Source organism: Oncorhynchus masou, chromosome 28 (assembly GCF_036934945.1).
Source record: "Oncorhynchus masou masou isolate Uvic2021 chromosome 28, UVic_Omas_1.1, whole genome shotgun sequence".
In the NCBI taxonomy this organism is placed as follows: Eukaryota; Metazoa; Chordata; class Actinopteri; order Salmoniformes; family Salmonidae; genus Oncorhynchus; species Oncorhynchus masou.
Genome location: NC_088239.1, coordinates 24,591,159 through 24,613,246, shown reverse-complemented (window position 1 = coordinate 24,613,246; position 22,088 = coordinate 24,591,159). Strand labels below are relative to the sequence as shown.

At 41.6% G+C, this 22,088-nt stretch overlaps 2 protein-coding genes across 5 annotated transcripts; both read left to right on the top strand.

Annotated features, from left to right (window-relative positions):
- Positions 1-419: 419 nt before the first annotated feature.
- LOC135517401 (uncharacterized) lies at positions 420-10,609 on the top strand. Of its 4 annotated transcripts, XM_064941651.1 has the most exons (14): positions 425-579; positions 782-878; positions 1,445-2,632; positions 2,747-2,814; positions 2,914-2,959; positions 3,211-3,510; positions 4,182-4,316; positions 4,553-4,647; positions 5,916-5,964; positions 6,066-6,166; positions 6,455-6,541; positions 6,671-6,772; positions 7,023-7,142; positions 9,372-10,608. In XM_064941651.1, the coding sequence occupies exons 7-14, from the start codon at positions 4,298-4,300 to the stop codon at positions 9,420-9,422; spliced, it is 624 nt and encodes a 207-aa protein (XP_064797723.1). In that variant the 5' UTR covers positions 425-579; positions 782-878; positions 1,445-2,632; positions 2,747-2,814; positions 2,914-2,959; positions 3,211-3,510; positions 4,182-4,297; the 3' UTR covers positions 9,423-10,608. The 4 variants fall into 4 exon arrangements, with proteins under 4 accessions (XP_064797721.1, XP_064797722.1, XP_064797723.1 ...); XM_064941649.1 differs by having other exon boundaries at positions 420-579; positions 2,914-3,263; positions 9,372-10,609; XM_064941650.1 differs by having other exon boundaries at positions 420-579; positions 1,445-1,602; positions 2,591-3,263; positions 9,372-10,609.
- Positions 10,610-13,260: 2,651 nt separating this feature from the next.
- Positions 13,261-21,769, top strand: LOC135517400 (annexin A13-like). Its single transcript, XM_064941647.1, has 11 exons — positions 13,261-13,398; positions 14,384-14,459; positions 14,654-14,748; positions 15,367-15,537; positions 15,657-15,690; positions 16,972-17,051; positions 17,338-17,406; positions 17,492-17,593; positions 17,814-17,889; positions 18,157-18,269; positions 20,102-21,769. The coding sequence occupies exons 1-11, from the start codon at positions 13,276-13,278 to the stop codon at positions 20,219-20,221; spliced, it is 1,059 nt and encodes a 352-aa protein (XP_064797719.1). The 5' UTR covers positions 13,261-13,275; the 3' UTR covers positions 20,222-21,769.
- Positions 21,770-22,088: the final 319 nt, after the last annotated feature.

The following is a 22,088-nucleotide window of genomic DNA, read 5'->3' as shown; positions in this document are numbered from 1 at the left end:
AAAGTGATGATTATTTGACGTAAGCCTTTATTGTTAGTAGTTTGGACTTGAATTGTGTGGAGCTTATGACCCTTTTCAATCAATACCAATAGGCTATCTGTTTCGTGCTGTAGTAAAGGATGTGAATGTCTGTAGCCCTTAAGCCACAGTTGGCTATTTTCTAATCTATTACACTTGCATCCTCGCTTCAAGAGCGTTGTTTAGTATACTATTACATTTTCGTACATCAACTTTGCTCGAACGGGTCCTCAACCTGAGGGAAATCAGTGGTTGTGCACTGACCCCTCGTGGATACAACCGGTAGGCTCTATCACAGAAACGAGGAAAACATGAATGAAAGCAGTGCGCAGTTTAGGCCTACTTGATGAAGAAATCAGAGACGCGCGTTGTCATGGCATTCGGCATTTATGACGTAGTGATAAAGTAGATCGCAATGTTCTATATCAATTTAGCGCCATTCGCGACACCATCGTTGTCGCTTTCTCCCAAATTCCCATTTCTGATCGGTTTCTATCGTCTGAGTCGTCTGCGGTCCAAAATTATTATTTTATGTGCGAGTGTTATATAAGATCGGTTCTTGTAAGTATTGACTGTATGAATTTAAGTTACTTTATTTGAGTTGTTTTATCTATTGAAGAAGCTCTCAAATATGTTTATTATGACCTCTATAGTTAAGCAGTCTGCCTGCATTTTGATTTATTCTCATAAATCAATGATATATCACCTTGATTAATGCTGTAGGCTACTGAATTACTTCTCATGACTTGGTTTGTTTCAAAAGTTGGCCTACATCAGATCTACCATCAAGGGAAGGTATGGAGACTCCGGAAAGTGACCAGTTCAATCTTACTCAGGAAATGCAGTGTCCGTCAACTGTGGTGTGTATTTATTTCACATGCATGGGGATTGCGTACTGTAGGGCAGGCAATGTCTTTGCTATGCTTCCCTCATTCATACTGTAGGAAACCACATGGAGTGATGTTTATGCCATTGCCCATGTTAAATCTGTGATCATCCTACATAAAGACAAAATAAAGTTCCGTATGAAAGAATAGACCGACATAATTCATTTCAGGAAATGAAGAGTTATTTCGATAGTCAAATCTATGACTTGGATTTGGTTGACAATAAACGTATAATGTTAATGTTGTAAACCACAAGGTTCCATGGTTGGGATGTGTGAAGGCTGTGGGATCCACCCTGGTCATTCCCTAGCCACACCCGTAACCATTTCCTTGTTTAGAAACCGACTTGATTTTGCAATTTCGTTTGTGACTCATAGCCTGATCCTACAGCCTACATGTGAGTGCATTTTGGTTAGATTCTCTATGGCAACGGATTCATCTGTGAATGCACATGATGACTTACATGACATTTGTGCCCCCTTGTTGTTGTTTTTTTGTGCTGATTGACCATTAAAATGTTGTCTGTGCACTGGATGAAGGGCAGGCGAAGTGTGGAGATGAAAAGTGTCGCGAAGGAGTTCTTCTGTCTCACTGATGAGACAGACCAAGGGAGGGTGAGTGTGTCAACACGTGGAGCCAGTATGAGGAGCAGCTACACTCCTGGACACTGCAAAGGGAGTGAATCTGTGCTGCGCAGGTGAGTACTTCCCGTTTATTGGCATGCTAGTTAAGTACAGATAGCAGCGTCCCGGAGTAGTAGGCGTGTCGAAAGAAATGGGAGGAGAAAAAAAAATTGAACAGGGTTTTTGCAAGTGCCACCGTTTTACAGTAGCCTAATTTGTTCAGTCGCTTTCTGGAAGTACATGGAGGAAGCTAAAGCATTTTTAATCACATACAACTCAAACTTTTATGAAAGCAAACATGGCAAATTGTTACCGTTGTACTAAGTGCCATGAACAGTATTGTTCAGTCTTAATACTTTTCACATACACACCTCTAACTTGCATTAAAGCAAACATGAACATCTGCCTTCAGGTTAACCTAATTGTAATCTGATTTTTTAATGTGCGCGTAGTGTCAGACGGGTGTCAGTGTAGGCAATTTTCCCGGGAAGCTCCCTTCGTAAAATTGGTCATCAACTCAAGTCTGCCCTTGTGTTTAGAAAGTTTAATAATGGCATTGCGTATACTAGCCTATACAATTGCAATGAAATGGGATACATGTAAAATGTTCACAACATGAAAGCATGTTAAGATACGTGCATTTACATGCAATGCTTTTCCACTTCACGACACCACCATTCTGAGTTTCCCAAACGTCCTCAAATTAATTTCGATGCACAGTCATGTTTCCACAAATCTCTGCACTCGCTGCAGAAAGTCAGACCAATACATGTGCTCTTTCGATACGCCTACTGTCTTTCGACACACCCAGTCTCTGGCCGCCATATCGGACTGCAGCTATCCCTTTCTCATGTTAGTACTTACAGTGATTGGCCAGCATAGGCCATGTACTGGTGCATTTTAGACAACTGGGAACTCGGGAGAAACGATGTCATATCATGACGTTGGAAGTTGGAGAATTCCGAGTTCCCAGTTGTTTTGAACGCGGCATTACGAATCAAGAGACTTCTTTCAGGACTGTGACCTTGGAATATAATGATGGTGATGACTATGATGATACAGAGGGAATTGCTGAACATACAACAAAACCAGAAGTCACAGAAGGTACTAATTATTTCACTCAATAATACAACTAGCATAACAGATAATTGGCAGTGGAAATAATGTATCAGTTATTGACACTTCTCTCAATTACAGTCTGTTTGCTTCTGTGTTTAGAATGGATGTCAGTCATGGAGGCAAAACTCCCAGAGTTACCAGTTCATAAAAAGGAGACCTCAAGAACGGTAAACAAGAACAAGGACCTCCCATGACGCAGACACAGAAATATATAATTAATTGAACAATTCAAACATATACATAAATAGAATTGATTTGAATTTCAGAAATTTGAGTCTCCAAAAGAATATATTCAGCTCCAAAGTGATAAAGGTACAGTGTACACTGTAGACATAATCATGATGTTCTGTTAAATCAACAACTACCTATAATCTCTCATGCCAACTAAGAACTACCTAAGCAGACTGACGCTTGTTTTGTTTTCAGTCAAAGAAAGAACTAGCTTATGTCCTCAGAATGTTAGTCTGCAGTACTTGGCCTCTAACTTTTACAATTAAAACTGCTCTCATACAGTATACTGTAAATGTTGGCATTTGAAAAAGCATGACATTTTATTTTATAAGGGATGAGTGTGCCAGAAACACAGACAAGGATGAAAGATCAGGCCAAGATACTGGTGAGTCACAACGTACCAGAGGAGGCTGGTGGTAGGAGCTATAGGAGGACTGGCTTATTGTAATGACTGGAATGGAGTGAATGGAACAGAGACAAACATGTGACTTACATATGTTTAATGTGTTTGATACGTTCCAATGTTTCTCCATTGCAGCCATTTCAATGAGCCGTCCTCGTGTAGCTCCTCCCTCCAGCCTCCTCTGCAACGTACTGTCTGAATCAAGGACAAGTGCCCATAATTCCCACCCGTACGTCATTATACACTCTTTTCCCTTGTATTTTCTCTGACATTTCAGCATGAACGTTGTATGTTATGATACGTTTAAAAAAACTTGCTCGTTACCTAAGGTTATGCCATACTTTCTGTTTCATGTTCTTGCTTGATGTAGATAGGCTCTAGCCAAGTACTGCAGTTGAGATGTCTCAAAACCTACTGAAAGCCCTTGCTGTTGGGGCCGCTGTGGTTCACTGTGTTTACGCTATCTGCTTTCAGTTACCACTAAAGCCTTTCAGTGAGGGATATGAGGCTGCATTCCTCAGGGACAGAAGTGAGATCATTCAGTCACTATTATTATTGTTATAAGTCATTTAAACATTACTGTTACAAATGGAGGTATGCGTTATCATCAATCACATTGATGACATAACTTAGTTTCAAGAGATCTGAGTCTCAAACATTGATAATGATAAATGACACTAAGGGAGGTTGAAGATGGATCGTCCCCCGGCTGGTGTCGTTTAATCAGTATAATTACAAATAATCATAGATCATTTTTATGAAATATCTGCCTCCCATTGAGTCATCCCATGATGTCTGTGTTTTGGTACTATCATGATGATGGAGTGTCTTAATGGATGTTTCCTCTGTGAAGCCACCTGGTTTGTGTCATGGTCCTCTGTCACTTCCTGTGTTTTGCAGTGCGAAGGCTCTGCAGAAGATCAGGACCTCCTTTCTCGCTGTTCTCCCCTACGGAAAGCCTGGGGGACATACTGTACAGGAAAACCAAGCATGTGTTTGACTACACAGTCGCGGACATGAAAGACAAAAAGCCTGGTGAGTCAGCCTGATAGTGGGATTTGGAAATCAAATGTATTGAACGCTACAACAAAGAGACAGATAGGATAGCATCTATTGGAAAGGCCTGGGGCCCTATTCATTCGTAATCGGTCACAGGCGTTCAGGATTAATACCAGAACATATATTTGTATATAAGTATAGCAGTATGATATTTTTTATTTCACATGCTTTGTACTATACATTAAAATTAATCAAATGATGCCACATTTCAGATGTTTCAAGGTGTGGTTCCAATCTAAACCAATGCGTTAGACCAGCCCTTCCAGTACGGAAGGGCTTCAATGTATCCACATCTAGGTACAGCCAGGTGAGTAATATACTGTAACTGAGATGATGTTCACACACACACACACACACACACACACACACACACACACACACACACACACACACACACACACACACACACACACACACACACACACACACACACACACACACACACACACACACACACACACACACACACAATGGTACTGTGGTAACCAAATCAAATCAAATTTTATTTGTCACATACACATGGTTAGCAGATGTTAATGCGAGTGTAGCGAAATGCTTGTGCTTCTAGTTCCGACAATGCAGTAATAACCAACAAGTAATCTAACTAACAATTCCTAAACTACTGTCTTATACACAGTGTAAGGGGATAAAGAATATGTACATAAGGATATATGAATGAGTGATGGTACAGAGCAGCATAGGCAAGATACAGTAGATGGTATCGAGTACAGTATATACATATGAGATGAGTATGTAAACAAAGTGGCATAGTACAGTATATACGTATGCATATGAGATGAATAATGTAGGGTAAGTAACATTATATAAGGTAGCATTGTTTAAAGTGGCTAGTGATATATTTACATCATTTCCCATCATTTCCCATTATTAAAGTGGCTGGAGTTGAGTCAGTGTCAGTGTGTTGGCAGCAGCCACTCAATGTTAGTGGTGGCTGTTTAACAGTCTGATGGCCTTGAGATAGAAGCTGTTTTTCAGTCTCTCGGTCCCAGCTTTGATGCACCTGTACTGACCTCGCCTTCTGGATGATAGCGGGGTGAACAGGCAGTGGCTCGGGTGGTTGATGTCCTTGATGATCTTTATGGCCTTCCTGTAACATCGGGTGGTGTAGGTGTCCTGGAGGGCAGGTAGTTTGCCCCCGGTGATGCGTTGTGCAGACCTCACTACCCTCTGGAGAGCCTTACGGTTGAGGGCGGAGCAGTTGCCGTACCAGGCGGTGATACAGCCCGCCAGGATGCTCTCGATTGTGCATCTGTAGAAGTTTGTGAGTGCTTTTGGTGACAAGCCGAATTTCTTCAGCCTCCTGAGGTTGAAGAGGCGCTGCTGCGCCTTCTTCACGATGCTGTCTGTGTGAGTGGACCAATTCAGTTTGTCTGTGATGTGTATGCCGAGGAACTTAAAACTTGCTACTCTCTCCACTACTGTTCCATCGATGTGGATAGGGGGGTGTTCCCTCTGCTGTTTCCTGAAGTCCACAATCATCTCCTTAGTTTTGTTGACGTTGAGTGTGAGGTTATTTTCCTGACACCACACTCCTGTATTTACCTTATTTTTCAGAGAAGGGAACAATCAATTGATCAGATGACGGTGATCAGAAAAGATCATGGTAAGATCCTATACTAATTCCCTCCGTTTTAATGTACAAAGAAACACACTGGACATACCCAATTGTAAATTGTAACTTTTGTGTTCTTGTTCCCACTTTAGTCGGTAGGCCTTTACTAATGCTGAAAGGCAATGCAAGTCTAACCAACAGTGATGGAAGCAACAACACGGATTCATTTGCTTATTCACCCAGACTCACAAAGGTATCAGAACCCTTTTTTGATATTATGTTGGTATTGATATAGTAAGAATGTCATTAACATTTTATAGTCCTAAATAAACTAAGCAACATTTATATAGCCGTTGGCTTTTTTTTACTGACATCATTGCTAATGAGCCAGTAGTGGTACATGTACTAGCTTCAATTAAACACAGGAGGCCAGTGTTGCTCTACATTTGACTCAAATCATCCAGCATGCTAAGTTTATTCATATGTGGAGCACATAGAATAGGCTCTGCCATAACAAAATATATTGACATCTTTAATCTAGGGTAAACCATCAACCTCCTCTCAGCCAGGACCTGACACCAGGATCCCACCAGTAGTAACCAGGAAGCATTCTGACATCATCAGAGAGGCAATCACTTTATAAACTGTTGTGACCCCAAAATAAGCTTTTGTCCGTGTTAAAAGAGCACATCATGCTAATTTTGCCATTTTTTTTATGTTGAACCATACTCCATGACCAATATGCTGTAACTTATAGGAAAGAAAGAGGCACTACTACAAAGACCTGTGTCAGCAGGTGGAGGAGAAGAGACAACAAAAAGCGAGGGAGAGGAGAAGGATTACCACCGCCGAACAAATTGTGAGTCATCGCAAGCATAATTATTCTATGTTACCCATACCTTCAAATAGAGATCGGACAGGAACTTGTCACCTTTTTCAGTCACATGATCCTCATTATACCCTACCTCAAAGTAGTCCAATGGATCCTAAACCATTTTCTTCATGATTGTTTGGAATAATTATACACAACAATGGTCACTGATAGTGATTGACTCAAACGGAAGGACTGACATTGACAGATTGCACTTCAATCGCCTTGTCATTGGCAGCACAATGAGACAATGCAGTTCTTCACCTGGGGGATGCCAGGGAGCGGAGCCCCAAACTACCACCTGGACTCTGTGAGAAGGAACAAGTTCAGTTCCACAGAAATTATACCCCAGGAACAGGTAACATATCAACATGACGTTTATGTTTAGTAGAGGAGACCAGGGAACAAAGTAAAAGTTTTAGGCTTTTGCTTAATATGAAAATAATATGGGTTAGGATCAGTTGTAACAAATGTTACAATTAACCTCCATTACAACTCTAATCCGAGTCTTAATAATTATTGTCATCAACTATATATAAACAATTATGTATTATGGATTTAAGCAAAATTTCCAAGGCAGGTACTGTAGCTACACTAACCAAACATTAGCACATTGAACAGCTGTCTAAGTTATTTTTAATTTGAGATATTTAGTTACTTTGTGCCCTTGTTACTTTGTTCCCCGGTCTAATCCACTACCATTCACTACATAGAAGCAGGTAAACCTTTGTTAACAGGGCCCATATTTACAAGATGTCTGAGTTGGAGCACTGATCTAGAATCAGTTTTAATTATTTATTTTTTTCCTTTATTTTTTTCCTTAGGTGAAAATAAGTTGAGCCTTTTTACATAATTAATAAGATTATATGGACAAGGGGGGGGGGGATCTCATCCCAGACCAGCACTCTTACTTCAAGACCATTTGTGGATCCAAGATTATCTCCACTATACAGTGCATTCGGACTGCTTCACTTTTTCAACATTTTTCTAGCCTTATTCTGAAATGAATTTTAAAAACAATTCCCCTCATCAATACGGTTCGACACAAAACCCATAATGACAAAACAAAAACAGGTTTTGTGATTTTTTTTTGTGCAAATGTATTACAAATACAAAACTGAAAACCTTCCGAATGCACTGTACAACTGTGCCTTGTAAAGAATCCGTCAATTTAAGCAGCATCCGCCTGTCGGCCTTCCGCGTCTGTGGTGGAAGGTTGCCGAGCTACAGCGGTGTTTGTCAGACCATGAGACATCCCGAACATCGGTCTTCTCAGGAAACGGTTTGGCCTACAGTTTGACCTTTCTATTCTATGGAAAAGGGAGACTCTCACGAACACGATGGTGACTCATCTGAAGTTGGTAACGCTGATGTGCCAACTTCTGTCTGTCGTGTCCAAACCATTTGAGCTTCAAACTCATTTTAAATCACCACCTCAAAACAATTCCACAACCCCCCCCCCTCCTCCTTAAACATTTAAGAGGTTTAAAGAAGCCAGTGAAACGTGACACTTTGATTATAGATGATATAGCACCAGGAGTTACCCAGACTTAAAGCAAGTCTTGTTTGAGGTCATTTGAAAAAGAACAGGAGAACCGCAATACTCTAGGAGCTCAGATGCAATAATTTAATAACCAACGTTTCGACAGACAAGCTGTTGTCATCAGGGTATAATGACAAGCACTGCGGGTCACTAGTTTATATGGTATCAAGGGACACACAGGTGTCTGTAATCATGGCTGGGTGTGGCTTGATTTTATTGGTTAATTTACAGATATAAATAGAACATTTAAAAAGCATGAACGGATAACATACGATCATAGATACAATTTGGCTACATAAGCCTACAAACATTTACAATGAATAGAAAAATCATAAGGATGGCTTCAGATCAAAGTCTACGTTGAGACCGACGGGAGCAAGGGTCTTTCAATTAAAGATCCAGGCAGCCTCTCGTTTTAACAATACATTTTCAAGGTCACCCCCTCTTCTAGGGAAGGGGACTTGTTCGATGCCGAAATAACAAAGGGACATAATAGAGGTTTGCTTCCAAAAAGTGGGCCGCAACTGGGTATGTAGAGTTTTTGCACCTAATGGTGCTTTTGAGATTCTTACTTATAATTCGCACTTCGTTTTACCCACAACATTTTTTACCACAAGGACAAGTTACAAGATAAAGAAATGCCTTAGTTTCAGTACGTGATAATGCCTTTGATTGGGATCTGTTTCCCTGTTTGAGGGTGTTTAAAGGATCTGCATTTGTAAGAGCCATTACACTTGTAGTTTCCATCGGGTGGAGGCGCAAATAGACGTTGTGTGGGGGTATTTTTGGGTGTTAAATCTGTGTTTACCAATTGATCTCTGAGAATACAACCAAGGGAGAGTCCGAAAAACACATTACAGATACTGTCATCAGATCTTAGAATGTGCCAATGTTTGTGAACGATTCCCTTAATTTGTTCAGAGCACTTTGAATAGCAAGTTGTTTGAGGTCATAACATAGTCTGGATGCTGATTCATAGTGCCCATTAAACCCTGTTTTGGTGGATAGCTGGACCTCTGAATGCTATCTTTGTTCTCTCCTCAGCTCCGCTGTAAAGGCTTCAGCGGGATCCCTTTTCATCTGCATGTCAAATGATGGCCATTTTATGGTCCCCCCCAGCCCAGACGATTGATGCTCAGCTCAGACAACTGATAAACCCATTAAACTAACGCAGTAGTAGACCAAACACTGCGCCTTGCTGACTTTTGTCCCATAGGTGATCGATAAGTCATCAATTAGCTGGATTTCAGCACTCCTTGGCACTTATATCCATTGATTAATTTACTGTTTTCAACTCCCATATGTGCATAACCACACTCAAAACAATTCTGGATCCACACATTCTGATGGTGTTCAAATCAGTTGTGATGGTAGGGATGCACATAAACAGTATATATATATACACACACATAAATGCTACAGTGGTAATTGACAGATCAATGGCATGGTGAGATAATGAATAGAAACTGGCTCTATAAATATAAGATTGTACACAAAAAAAGCTGGTCGCGAAAGCGATAAGATACCGACTGTCTGCCTACAGTCAAAGAATTATTTTTTTTCATCATATTTCTATGAGTAATTTTGTATATATATTGAAGCCAGAGTTGTAGTGAAATAAAACCCTCCTGTCAGATAAAGAGAGTGGGTGGAAAGAATTGAAAAGTCTTAATGTCAATCAATGCTTTGTAGGTAAAGTGAAATCTATCCTCTGATACTGACCTGATATTTGGGTTGAATGATTCACAAAGAAACAATGGGTAGTGTAACTATAGTGTTTACAAAAAGCTTTTCAACATGAGGAGCGATGCACAAGCAAGCACTGATACAGTAAGCTTCTCTTCAGGTGGCCACTAACATTTGTATATACAATGTTTTTTATTTATTTTTTATTTCAACTTTATTTAACCAGGTAAGCTATTTGAGAACATGTTCTCATTTACAACTGCAACCTGGTCAAGATAAAGCAAAGCAGTGCGACACAAACAACAACACAGAGTTACACATGGAATAAACAAGCGTACATGTCAATAACACAATAGAAAAAAAGAAAGTCTACTTACAGTGTGTGCAAATGGCGTGAGGTAGGCAATAAATAGGCCATAGTAGTGAAATAATTACATTTTAGCAGATTAACACTGGAGTAATAAATAAGCAGATGATGATGTGCAAGTAGAGATACTGGTGTGCAAAAGAGCAGAAAAGTAAATAAAAACAATATGGGGATGAGGTACGTAGTAGAGGTCAACTGATTATGATTTTTCAACACCGATAGCGATTATTGGAGGACCAAAAAAGCCAATACCGGGCCTCCCGGGTGACACAGTGGCTAAGGGCGCTGTACTGCAGTGCCAGCTGTGCCACCAGAGACCCTGGGTTCGTGCCCAGGCTCTGTCGTAACCAGCCGCAACCGGGAGGCCCATGGGGTGACGCACAATTGGCCTAGCGTCATCCAGGTTAGGGAGGGCTTGGCCGGTAGGGATATCCTTGTCTTATTGCGCACCAGTGACTCCTGTGGTGGGCCAGGTGCAGTGCACGCTAACCAGGTTGCCAGGTGCATGGTGTTTCCTCCGACACATTGGTGCGGCTGGCTTCTGGGTTGGATGCACTCTGTGTTAAGAAGTAGTGTGACTTGGTTGGATTGTGTATTGGAGGACGCATGACTTTCAACCTTCGTCTCTTCCAAGCCCGTACGGGAGTTGTAGCGATGAGACAAAATAGTAGCTACTAAAACAATTGGATACCACTAAATTGGGGAGAAAAAGGGGTAAAATTAAAATAAAAAACTTTTAAAAAAGCCGATACCGATTAAGCGGCCAATATTATGACAATTACAACAATACTGAATGAACACTTATTTTAACTTAATATAATACATCAATAAAATCCATTTAGCCGCTCAAATTAGACGCTCAAACTGTTTGGGCATGGACCTGGAAAGTATGCCAGAACTTTGCAAGCTGTCTCTGCAGTATATTGCAACTCCTCACCCTTTGGCAGTTCTATCTTGACAGAAAATGTTGTAGTTTGGTATGATATAAAATCTCAGAATTTTTGGGTGACCTTCCTGAACCAGGATTCAGACACGACATGAACATCAGGGTTGGCGGAGTGTGCTAAAGCAGTGAGTAAAACAAACTTAGGGCTGAGGCTTCTGATGTTAACATGCATGAAACCAAGGCTTTTTCGATTACAGAAGTCAACAAATGAGAGTGCCTGGGGACACGCAGGGCCTGGGTTAACCTCCACATCACCCAAGGAACAGAGGAGGAGTAGGATGAGGGTACGGCTAAAGGCTATCAAAACTGGTTGTCTAGTGCATTGGGGACAGAGAGTAAAAGGAGCAGATTTCTGGGCGTGGTGGAATAGATTCAGGGCAGAATGTGCAGATAGGGGTATGGTGGGTTGCGGGTACAGTGGAGGTAAGCCCAGGCGCTGAGTGATGATAAGAGAGGTTGCATCTCTGGATGTGCTGGTTATACTGGGTGAGGTCACCACATGTGTGGGGAGTGGGACAAAGTTGTTGAGTGGGAATAGGGGCTCCACTGTAAACTAAAACAATGATAACTATCTTAAACAACAGTATAGATGGGATATTGACATTTGAGAGAGACATAAAGCTAGGCATAAAGCCATCACAGGTGTTGATTGGGAGAGCTAGCTAAGACAACGCGTAAGACAACAACAGCTAATCAACTAAGACAACAACAGGTAAAATGGCGATGAATGGGCTACACACAGGGCCTGAGTTCGGGGCTAGGGCCAACAGATAAAAAAAATAAACAAAATGGAGTACTGTGATAAACGAACAGTCCAGCAGGCATCAGCTATGTAGCCAAGTGATCATATGGTACAGTGAACAGCAATAGATGGAGCAGGGAAGCCGCGGCGTAGTCGTTACTACGCTAGCACACGGAGACATAGCGTTTAAAGTTAGCAGGTGGGGTTAAGTAGAAACAACTACAATGTTGACATAATATGCAACTATAGGTATTTTATCTGTATAAAATATAGCTGATTGACCATTATCTAATACATATTAAATGTATGTTCTAATACCTTATTGTCATCTGCAAACGTCCTGTAAGGGTAATTAAATAAAGTAAATTTGATAACATTGAATAGGTTGTTCCTGTTGGTGCTGTCAGGTTGGTTTGCACATTAAAATCCAAGAGGGTGAGTCACTCTCTAATTGCACTGTTCTGTTGCAGTGGCATTGGGATATTTAATTGTCCCAAGGTTTTTTAGGCCGACTGGGTATAATTTCAGTGGGGACAGCATTATTTTCCTCCAGTGGGTGGCTAATTAACATAGAGACCATTCTAAAGTGCAGGGAAGAAACTGTGATTAAACTGTAAACTGCCAGGTTTGTAATTTCAATGAACAGCAGGCTGCCTAATCAACAGGAGAGGTGGCTGTGAAAAGGTGTCTCGTTGTCACTGTGATACCCTGGACATAAATCCTGATCTTCCTGTTCTATTCGGTAATGTGGGTGGACAGTTGGCACGCACAGACATCAATAATGTCAGCTGGTTGAATTTGATTCAATCGGCATTTTCTTTGGAATGTTTTAGCAGGTCTAGCACCAATTCGATTTGCGTTCATAGCTCTTATACTACTTGATTTACTTGGGTATATTTTTAGTAATTATTGCTAAATCCATATTTACTAGTATAGACAATTTGAGCACAAAGTTGATATCTTTATTATTCTGAGTAGCATATGTATCAATGTAGTCTCTTGGAATCATCTTTGAGTATTACATAGTTTGGAGAATAATAATCTCTTTAATAATATCCCCATAGTAATCGTAAATGTAGTTTTGTGTTCATAACATTTCAAATTTAAGGATGACGATCATAGATGTTCGCCTTTCGAGTCGCTATCTCCGATGTAAGTAAATGGTTAACTGAAGGAGGTGCTTTCAATTCCGTTATATTTCTGCGCGATGACGTTGCATATTCGTTTTACTCGCCAGTCCTTCCACAACTACGGTAAAGAATCCGACTCTCGCCAGAAGCCCAAGACTCACAACAGCGAGACAAACATTTCGAAAATGGGCAATTGTCAAGTGAGTACCATGCTTGTTTTTTAACGCACCAAACGTAGGCCTATGCGCATGCTGAAATTGCGGCTAGAAATGCGAATGAAATGTTACAATTTAGGCCCTACTCTATGGTCAGAAAAAAACATCTCGAATATGTGGGGAAAAACGTAGTAAAATAAGGCATATCTATTGAAAAGTATAGGCCTATAAAATACGTTGAATACATTTTTACAATTGCTGTGTAAATGTTTAATTGTAAGGGATGTGGACATCTTCATCAAAACGATTATCCAAACGACATTCCACACTAATCTCAAATACAAATCTCGCGTAATTTGGTCAACTGCTTGCATAATGTGGGGCCACGGGAGATGTACACACTACCACAATTGAATGCGAGGTTATGGATGTAAAAAAATCCACATAGCCCTTGACATGTCACACATGCGACTCATGTGACAGTGAGGCAGGGGAAACGCAGAGGAAGTCGCCACTGCGGAATTCGTCACAATCCCGTTAGATTAATGTAGGCCTAAACAATGAGTGAATCCGAGCGGAAGGCTATGGGTGGGATTCGGGCGGTGAGTGTGTTTCCATTGTCCTCTCAATTTCGCCTATGGGGCGCTACGCCCTTCTACTTTGTTTGGTTAAAACACGGCAGCGGCCAAATTCCTGAGCCAGTGCATTTCTTGCCATTGCGTTCTCCCCCTCCCATGTCATGTTACATTCTAATAGGTTTACGGCAGTTTTATTACATTTGTGAACAATTGATTCAAAACTTTTTTATAAAGCTATTCAGATGTCCAATATTTTGTTGATTTGAGGGGTGGCAAACATGATGACTCCTATGAAGAACTAGGCTAAGGGAAAGCAGAAATTACAATAGATTAGGCCTACTAAGTGTGTGTTTAAAAAAACACAACATTGAGATACAATAGTGGTGGTTGTGTTGATATTAGCATTTTATTGTCTTGTTTATGTCATAACAAAAACAAATGGTTAATTTCAGCCCACTATCGTGCCATATGAGGAGTTTGATGTTATGGCTGATATAAAGGCCATACGCAAAGCCTGTAAAGGCTTGGGTAAGTTGCGATCTTTTTAGTTAATTTATAATTATGGCATTCCAGGGATGCTTCTACTCCGTGAGTGAGAGATTGACAGACTGTTTCAAACAATGTGTGTTTACTTATAAGTAACATATCTGTGCAAATGCTTTTTAAAGGTACAGTGTGGCACCAGTTTACAGTTTATTTATTGATTCGGTCCTGTTGTGCAGGCACTGATGAACAAGCCATCATTGACATACTGGCTAACCGCTGTGCAGCCCAGCGGATGGAAATTAAACAAGCCTATTTTGATAAATATGACGATGTGAGTATCAAACACATTTTTATTAGAAGTAGAAGAATCTGACCATTGCACCGGTTCCAATCCAAGTGCCAATGCCGTTTAGCAAACTCCAGGCGGTGCTATGGTCAGATGACATGAAAATAGAGGTCTTTGGTCACACGTACCAGTCGTGGTTTTGGTGTCGAAAAAGCGATGCATGTGCAGAAAAGCGCCTCATACCTACTGTAATATATGGTGGTGGATCTCTGATGTTATGAGGCTACTTTGCTTCCACTTGTGCTGATGCCTATGTTAAGGTCTAAGACGTTTTGAAGTACAAGGACATTTTAGCCCAAAACCTGGTCGCCTCTACCAGGAGGCTGACTTTGCTGCAAGTGGATCTTCCAGCAAGACAACCACCCCAAGCACACATCAAAATTCAAAGAAATTGTTAATTGACCACAAAATCAACATTTCAATCAACTTGAACCCCACTGAAAACTTGTGGTTTGATTTGAAGAGGGCAGTCCATAAACGCAGATGAAGGATATAAAGGATCTGGAAAGATTCTGTATGAAAGAATGGTCAGAGACACCCCATCCCCCCCCCCCCAATGTGTTCTACAATCTCTCTTTTGCTTTCTCTCTTTCTCTGGAGAAGGAGTTGGTGGATGTGCTGAAGAGTGAGCTGGGGGGGAACTTTGAGAATGCCGTCCTGGCCATGCTGGACCCTCCAGTCGTCTATGCAGTGAAGGAGCTCAGGAGGGCCATGAAGGGAGCAGGCACTGATGAGGATACTCTGGTGGAGATTCTGTGCACTGCCACAAACGCTGTACGGTTTCATTTTCCTTCTGAATAGAATCCTATAAGTCATGTGAAATAGAAAATGCTGTTCAAGATTTAAAAGCACAACGGTCTGCTTAAGATTTATTTTTCGCTTTTTCCCAACAGGATATTCACATGTTCAAAGAATGCTACTTTCAGGGTAAGTATCAATTTCATCCTCACACTGCACCTTAAAGCTGGCATCCTTATTGGTGAAACAGCCACATCCAGCCAGTACCAATGCTACCCCTCACTCAATCAAGTTGTCTTTTTACGTAATTATTTCTAACAGAATACTTACCAGGGTTGTGAATGCAGGAGGACACTCATTGGGCTCCAGTTAATAGTTGGCATAACTTGAGACCCATAAGTCTTTGTAGCATACAGGTCACATGATCAAAATCTAGAACAGTGACTAAAGTTCTAAAGCAGGCGGTACCTGCTGTACTAGGCGGTGATACAGCCTGACAGGGTGCTCACAATGCTGCGCAGTGAGGCCAAGCTGTCCGTGTGAATGGACCCTTTTAGGTTGCCAGTGGCGTGCACACCGAGGAACTTGAAGCTTTTGAACCTCTACTGTGGCCACGTCTACGTGGATGGGGGCGTGCACTCTCTTTTGTCTCCAGTAGTCCACGAGCAGATCCTTCGTTTTTGTTGACTTTGAGGGAGAAGTCATTCTCCTGGCACCACTCTGGTTAGGACTCTCCCCTCCTCACTGTAGGCAGTCTCTTCATTGTTGGTAATCAGGCCTACCACTTTTGTGTTGTCAGCAAATTTTGATGATTGAGTTGGAGACGTGCGTAGCTACACAGTCATGGGAGTACAGGAGTGGGCTGAGCACCAACCTGTGTGGGGTCCCCATGTTGAGGATCAGCGTGGCAGAGGTGTTGTTGCTTACCTTAACCACTTTGGGTCGTCCCGTCAGGAAGTCCAGAACCTAGTTGCACGGGGAGAGTTTCAGTCCCAGGGTACCTAGCTTAGTGATGAGCTTTGAGGGCACTATGGTGTTGGAGGCTGAGCCGTAGTCCATAAACAGCATTCGCAAACTCTGCCATCTAGCCGGGTTTTTGGGTTTGATACATTCTAACTGAATCAAGTCCATTCTGTTTCCATCCTGCCCATCCTGTTGTTTTCTGTTCTGCTGATTCACTTTTGATTAGGGTTGTGATTTAAAAACTCTATATATAAATAAATAAGAAAACACCTTATAAAAAAAATAACACCCATAATAACAAGATGTTTTTTTTTTACCACAATCCTGAATCAGAAGTTAATCAGCAGTACAGAAAACCACAACAGGTTGGGAAAGATCTTAACAGAATGACACCCACTTTCCACAATGACTCATAGAATGACGTCAGCAGTTATATAAATAACAAGGGAACTCTCATTCCTCTGCCCTTAATCTCATATTATCTCTGTCTGTCTGTGACTTCTCTAGTGCATGAACGGGACCTGGAATCAGATGTCGAAGGGGACACTAGTGGAGATGTGAGAAACCTGCTCACTGCTCTTTTACAGGTAAGTGGCCCCATGGTTTCACTCTTGGATTCTTGCCATGTAACACAATTAGATTTCTTTGGACTGAAATCGAGCTCCCTCTGCCTGACCTCTCTCTTAACCCTAAGTCTCTCTCCCTCGGTCTCTCTCTCTCTCTTTCTCTCTCACACACACACACATTGGCTGTCTGCCTGCTTTTCCAATGTCCTTTCATTAGTAAAATGGAGGCCAGATACAATATCCTGAGCCAGACGGAAAGGCTACATTTCATCTCACCACAGAAGTCAGTGAAAACTTTCTGTTCTAGGGCACCAGAGATGAGACTTACGATGTGGATGAGGGTCTGGCTGAAGCAGATGCCACCGCCCTGTTTGAGGTATGGCATGGAGAAGTGCATTCAAGAAACCACAATATCAAGAAGTGGATTTACCAGTTTAATTTAAATCATATTTACTATTTAGGCTGGTGAGGGATGTTTTGGGACAGATGAATCCACTTTCAGCTTCGTCCTGGCCAACCGAAACTACCTTCAGCTACAGGCCACCTTCAAGGTGTATGAGCAGGTGGGTCTGCTATTAGCAGCCTATGTCTGTTCACACAAGCTGAAACGAGTGCCTTGAATATTTATAGATATAAATAATAATATATGGTTATATTTCAATGTATTTTATTTAGAACCTGTGGTAAGTCTATTTAATTGGAAGCACATCGGGCTCCTTTTGCTGTAGCTATCCTCTGTACCAGTGTTTATGCTTATATTCATTCCCTCCCTGCTTTCCCCAGCTCTCTGGAACAGAAATTCTGGATGCCATTGATAATGAGGTCTCTGGGACACTGAAGGACTGTTACATCACACTTGGTATGTATACAAGTTGGCGTATGTGTGTTTGTGTGTGGGTGCAGAGATCTGAGGCCAGAGACACCGAAGGGATGCATGTGACTTGAGTAAAGTGGGTATTACTCAGTATCTGGTTGGTTGTGTGGGTGGCTGTTCAGAATTTCCTCGAGCTAGCCTGCGTTTGTTCAAAATGTCAAATGGTATTTTACAATACAGGCCTATAAACCAGTAACGAATTAGAAGTAACTGACAGTATATTTGAATGCCTTTTTGATTTTCTATTTTCAGTGAGGGTTGCTAAAAACCCTCAGCTGTATTTCGCCCGGCGACTGAATGAAGCCATGAAAGGAGCAGGCACTGATGAGGACACCCTCATCCGCATCCTTGTATGCCGCTCTGAGGTACGGTAACATATGGATCCAAACTCTCTGACAGAACCTTAGCATGGTTCTTGGGTCTATCAGACACCAAATAATTTGTGACCACTGACTACATTGTGATTTTTGAATAGTTTATTTTATGGACACGTGATCATTTCTCCATAGCACATTTATAAAACCGGGGGAGGCTATGCTATCAAGCAAGGCTATACTAACTTTGTGGACTACCATGGCAACACTTGAAGGCGTTATAAACTCAGCAAAAAAAGAAACGTCCTCTCACTGTCAACTGCGTTTATTTTCTGCAAACTAACATGTGTAAATATTTGTATGAACATAACAAGATTCAACAACAGACACAAACTGAACAAGTTCCACAGACATGTGACTAACAGAAATGGGTCCCTGAACAGAGGGGGGGGGGGGGGGGTCAAAATCAAAAGTAACAGTCAGTATTTGGTGTGGCCACCAGCTGCATTAAGTACAGCAGTGCATCTCCTCATGGACTGCACCAGATTTGCCAGTTCTTGCTGTGAGATGTTACCCCACTCTTCCACTAAGGCACCTGCAAGTTCCCAGACATTTCTGGGGGGAATGGCCCTAGCCCTTACCCTCTGATCCAACAGGTCCCAGACAGGCTCAATGGGATTGAGATCCGGGCTCTTCGCTGGCCATGGCAGAACACTGACATTCCTGTCTTGCAGGAAATCATGCACAGCACGAGCAGTATGGCTGGTGGCATTGTCATGCTGGAGGGTCATGTCAGGATGAGCCTGCAGGAAGGGTACCACAATCGGAAGGAGGATGTCTTCCCTGTAACGCACAGCATTGAGGTTGCCTGCAATGACAACAAGCTCAGTCCGATGATGTTGTGACACACCACCCCAGACCATGACCGACCCTCCACCTCCAAATCGATCCCGCTCCAGAGTACAGGCCTCTGTGTAACGCTCATTCCTTTGACGATAAACACAAATCCGACCATCACACTAGGTGAGACACAACCGTGACTCGTTAGAGAAGAGCACTTTTTGCCAGGCCTGTCTGGTCTGACGACGGTGGGTTTGTGCCCATAGGCGACGTTGATGCTGGTGTTGTCTGATGAGGACCTGCCTTACAACAGGCATACAAGCCCTCAGTCCAGCCTCTCTCAGCCTATTGCGGACAGTCTGAGCACTGATGGAGGGATTGTGCTTACTGGTGTAACTCAGGTAGTTGTTGTTACCATCCTGTACCTGTCCCGCAGGTGTGATGTTCGAATGTACTGATCCTGTGCAGGTTTTGTTACACATGGTCTGCCACTGCGAGGACGATCAGCTGTCCGTCCTGTCTCGCTGTAGCGCTGTCTTAGGCGTCTCACAGTACGGATATTGCAATGTATTGCCATGGCTACATCTGCAGTCCTCATGCCTCCTTGCAGCATGCCTAAGGCATGTTCACCCAGATGAGCAGGGACCCTGGGCATCTTTCTTTTGGTGTTTTTCAGAGTCAGTAGAAAGGCTTCTTTAGTGTCCTAAGTTTTCATAACTGTGACCTTAATTGCCTACCGTCTGTAAGCTGTTAGTGTCTTAACGATTGTTCCACAGATGCATGTTCATTAATTGTTTTTCATTGAACAAGCATGGGAAAGTGTTTAAACTCTTTAAAATGAAGATCTGTGAAGTTATTTCGATTTTTACGAATTATCTTTGAAAGACAGCGTCCTGAAAAAGGGACGTTTATTTTTTTGCTGAGTTTACATGGCTCAGGGAATTGTGTAATCATATAAGAAAATGCCCCTTTTAGACTACTTGACTTGGTATCTAATAGCAGACAAATGTCAGCTAAAGAGGTATGTGTATTCTGTTCAACAGTATGATCTGGAGACCATTAAAGACATGTACCTGGAGAAGTATGACATGTCCCTGAAGGATGCCATCAAATCTGAGTGTGGTGGAGACTTCAAACGTCTCTTGCTGGCTATCTGCCATTGAGAGAGCGGCGAGAGCAGAGTGCCTGAAAGGGACCGAGGGTGCTGCTGCTCACTCCTGGACAAACTAACGCTACTTACAATCGGTCCTACTGTCCTCAAACATGCGACATTCTCGGATAGGGCAGGGGGTGGAACTGGAGATAGCTCAAATCCAGCTGGTTCTGTTCTCCTGATTTGGCATTGATGTCTAGGTTCCCTACAAAAGTGTTATCAATATGTGGCTGCTATATTTGATCTACTTATCTAAAGGCAGTTGGATGCTCATAACATACCATGTGGTGTGATTGGTTTTGATCGAGAGGAGTGCTAGGACTAGAGACTTACCTTAGACCAGCGCTCCACATTACCAGTGAAACTTAGTAGCCCTAGTCCTTGAAATTCTGTTTACTATGTACAGTTGTGTGACTAGATCTCAAATTCCTAAATTCTCTTTTCTGCAGTTAAATTGAAGTTCAGTAGGATCAGGTGGTTCAGTGCTTGGTAGGAAGGTCAGTCTGCACACAAGGGCATTTGTAGGAACTGGGACAGAGTGTTGCTGGAAGATTATGGTTCTGCATTGTATTGGACGTATCTGTCTTATACAGATGAGACCTATTCCATTGAGCAGTGATCATATTTTTGAGCTTGCATTTAAAAATGATCAAACATTTTGTCCATGCTTAGTGAGACCAATTTGGATTTGATCTATCCAGTGCCAGTACCGACCACCCCAAACTCCATCCTCAGTATTAACAAGTGTTTATAAACTATTAGCTAGCTAGTTATGTGCAATCTGTCCATCTACCTTGAGGTTATAACTTAAATGAAGGAGAAATGAAAGTGTCCTTATGAAGCAATGGTATTTTATATGACATGAATCAATGCACATATAATTTTGATATTTTAAAATAATCAACACTACCACTCCAAAGATAAGTACATTGTAATTCTACTGTCTGATTAATCTTCACGGTGTCAGTCAAAAACAGTTTAAATTAAGTAACTATGTGTTGACTTCATGCTTCAATATGTTGCAAGGGAAACTGCTGTGACAAATCTTCAAACACCTCGTAAAATGTTTGTATTGCAAGACTAACACTAAAACTATTAACTGCATTAATACTGCGGTATTATATATCATTCAAATGTGTTTGAAGATTTACTGTATACACAAGAAGAAGGTATTTGAAAAGGTCTCGGAAGGTATTTGAGAAGAGATTTAGACTTGTACCTATGAAGTATTTAAACTCGTTGAATAGCATGGTCTAAAATGTTACGGCCACTGTCACTTCTGTGTCCTATAATGGCAGCGATATTTTTAACATATTCCTATATTAGGAATTAGGTCATATTAGAAAGTCCTGTAATCTCAGCTGAATAACTTGAGATATTTGTAACAATTTATAATGCTGGCTAGGCTACTATGAATTCCATGCAAGAGAGGATAATGTCAACAGGCTTCAGACCGTGCACACCTGCCCTTATGAAAATATATGGAATAGGGACCAATATTTGCCTCTGAATCAGCAAAATAATACATGCAAATTACAGAATAAAATTGATCAAATTATTTTTGTGTTTTTGTTTTCTGAACATGGGTCTGTTTATGGAATCATATTTTACTGTACCTATTCAATATGTTTATTGGCCTAGATATAGGGATACATAAATATCATTAGTGTAAAAGGGGAAATGTTGCAATCACTGCAAAGTGCTCATGTTTCAAAGTTAATGTGATTTATAGACTGTACAGGGAAGACAACCTTAATATTCAACCTCCTGTCCTTCGAATACAGTTTGTTTCATGCTCTCTGTGATGAGTCTTTGGTTGATGCATGTAACATCTAAGGAGGGGAACACGACCAATGGTTACATGCCACCTCATCGAC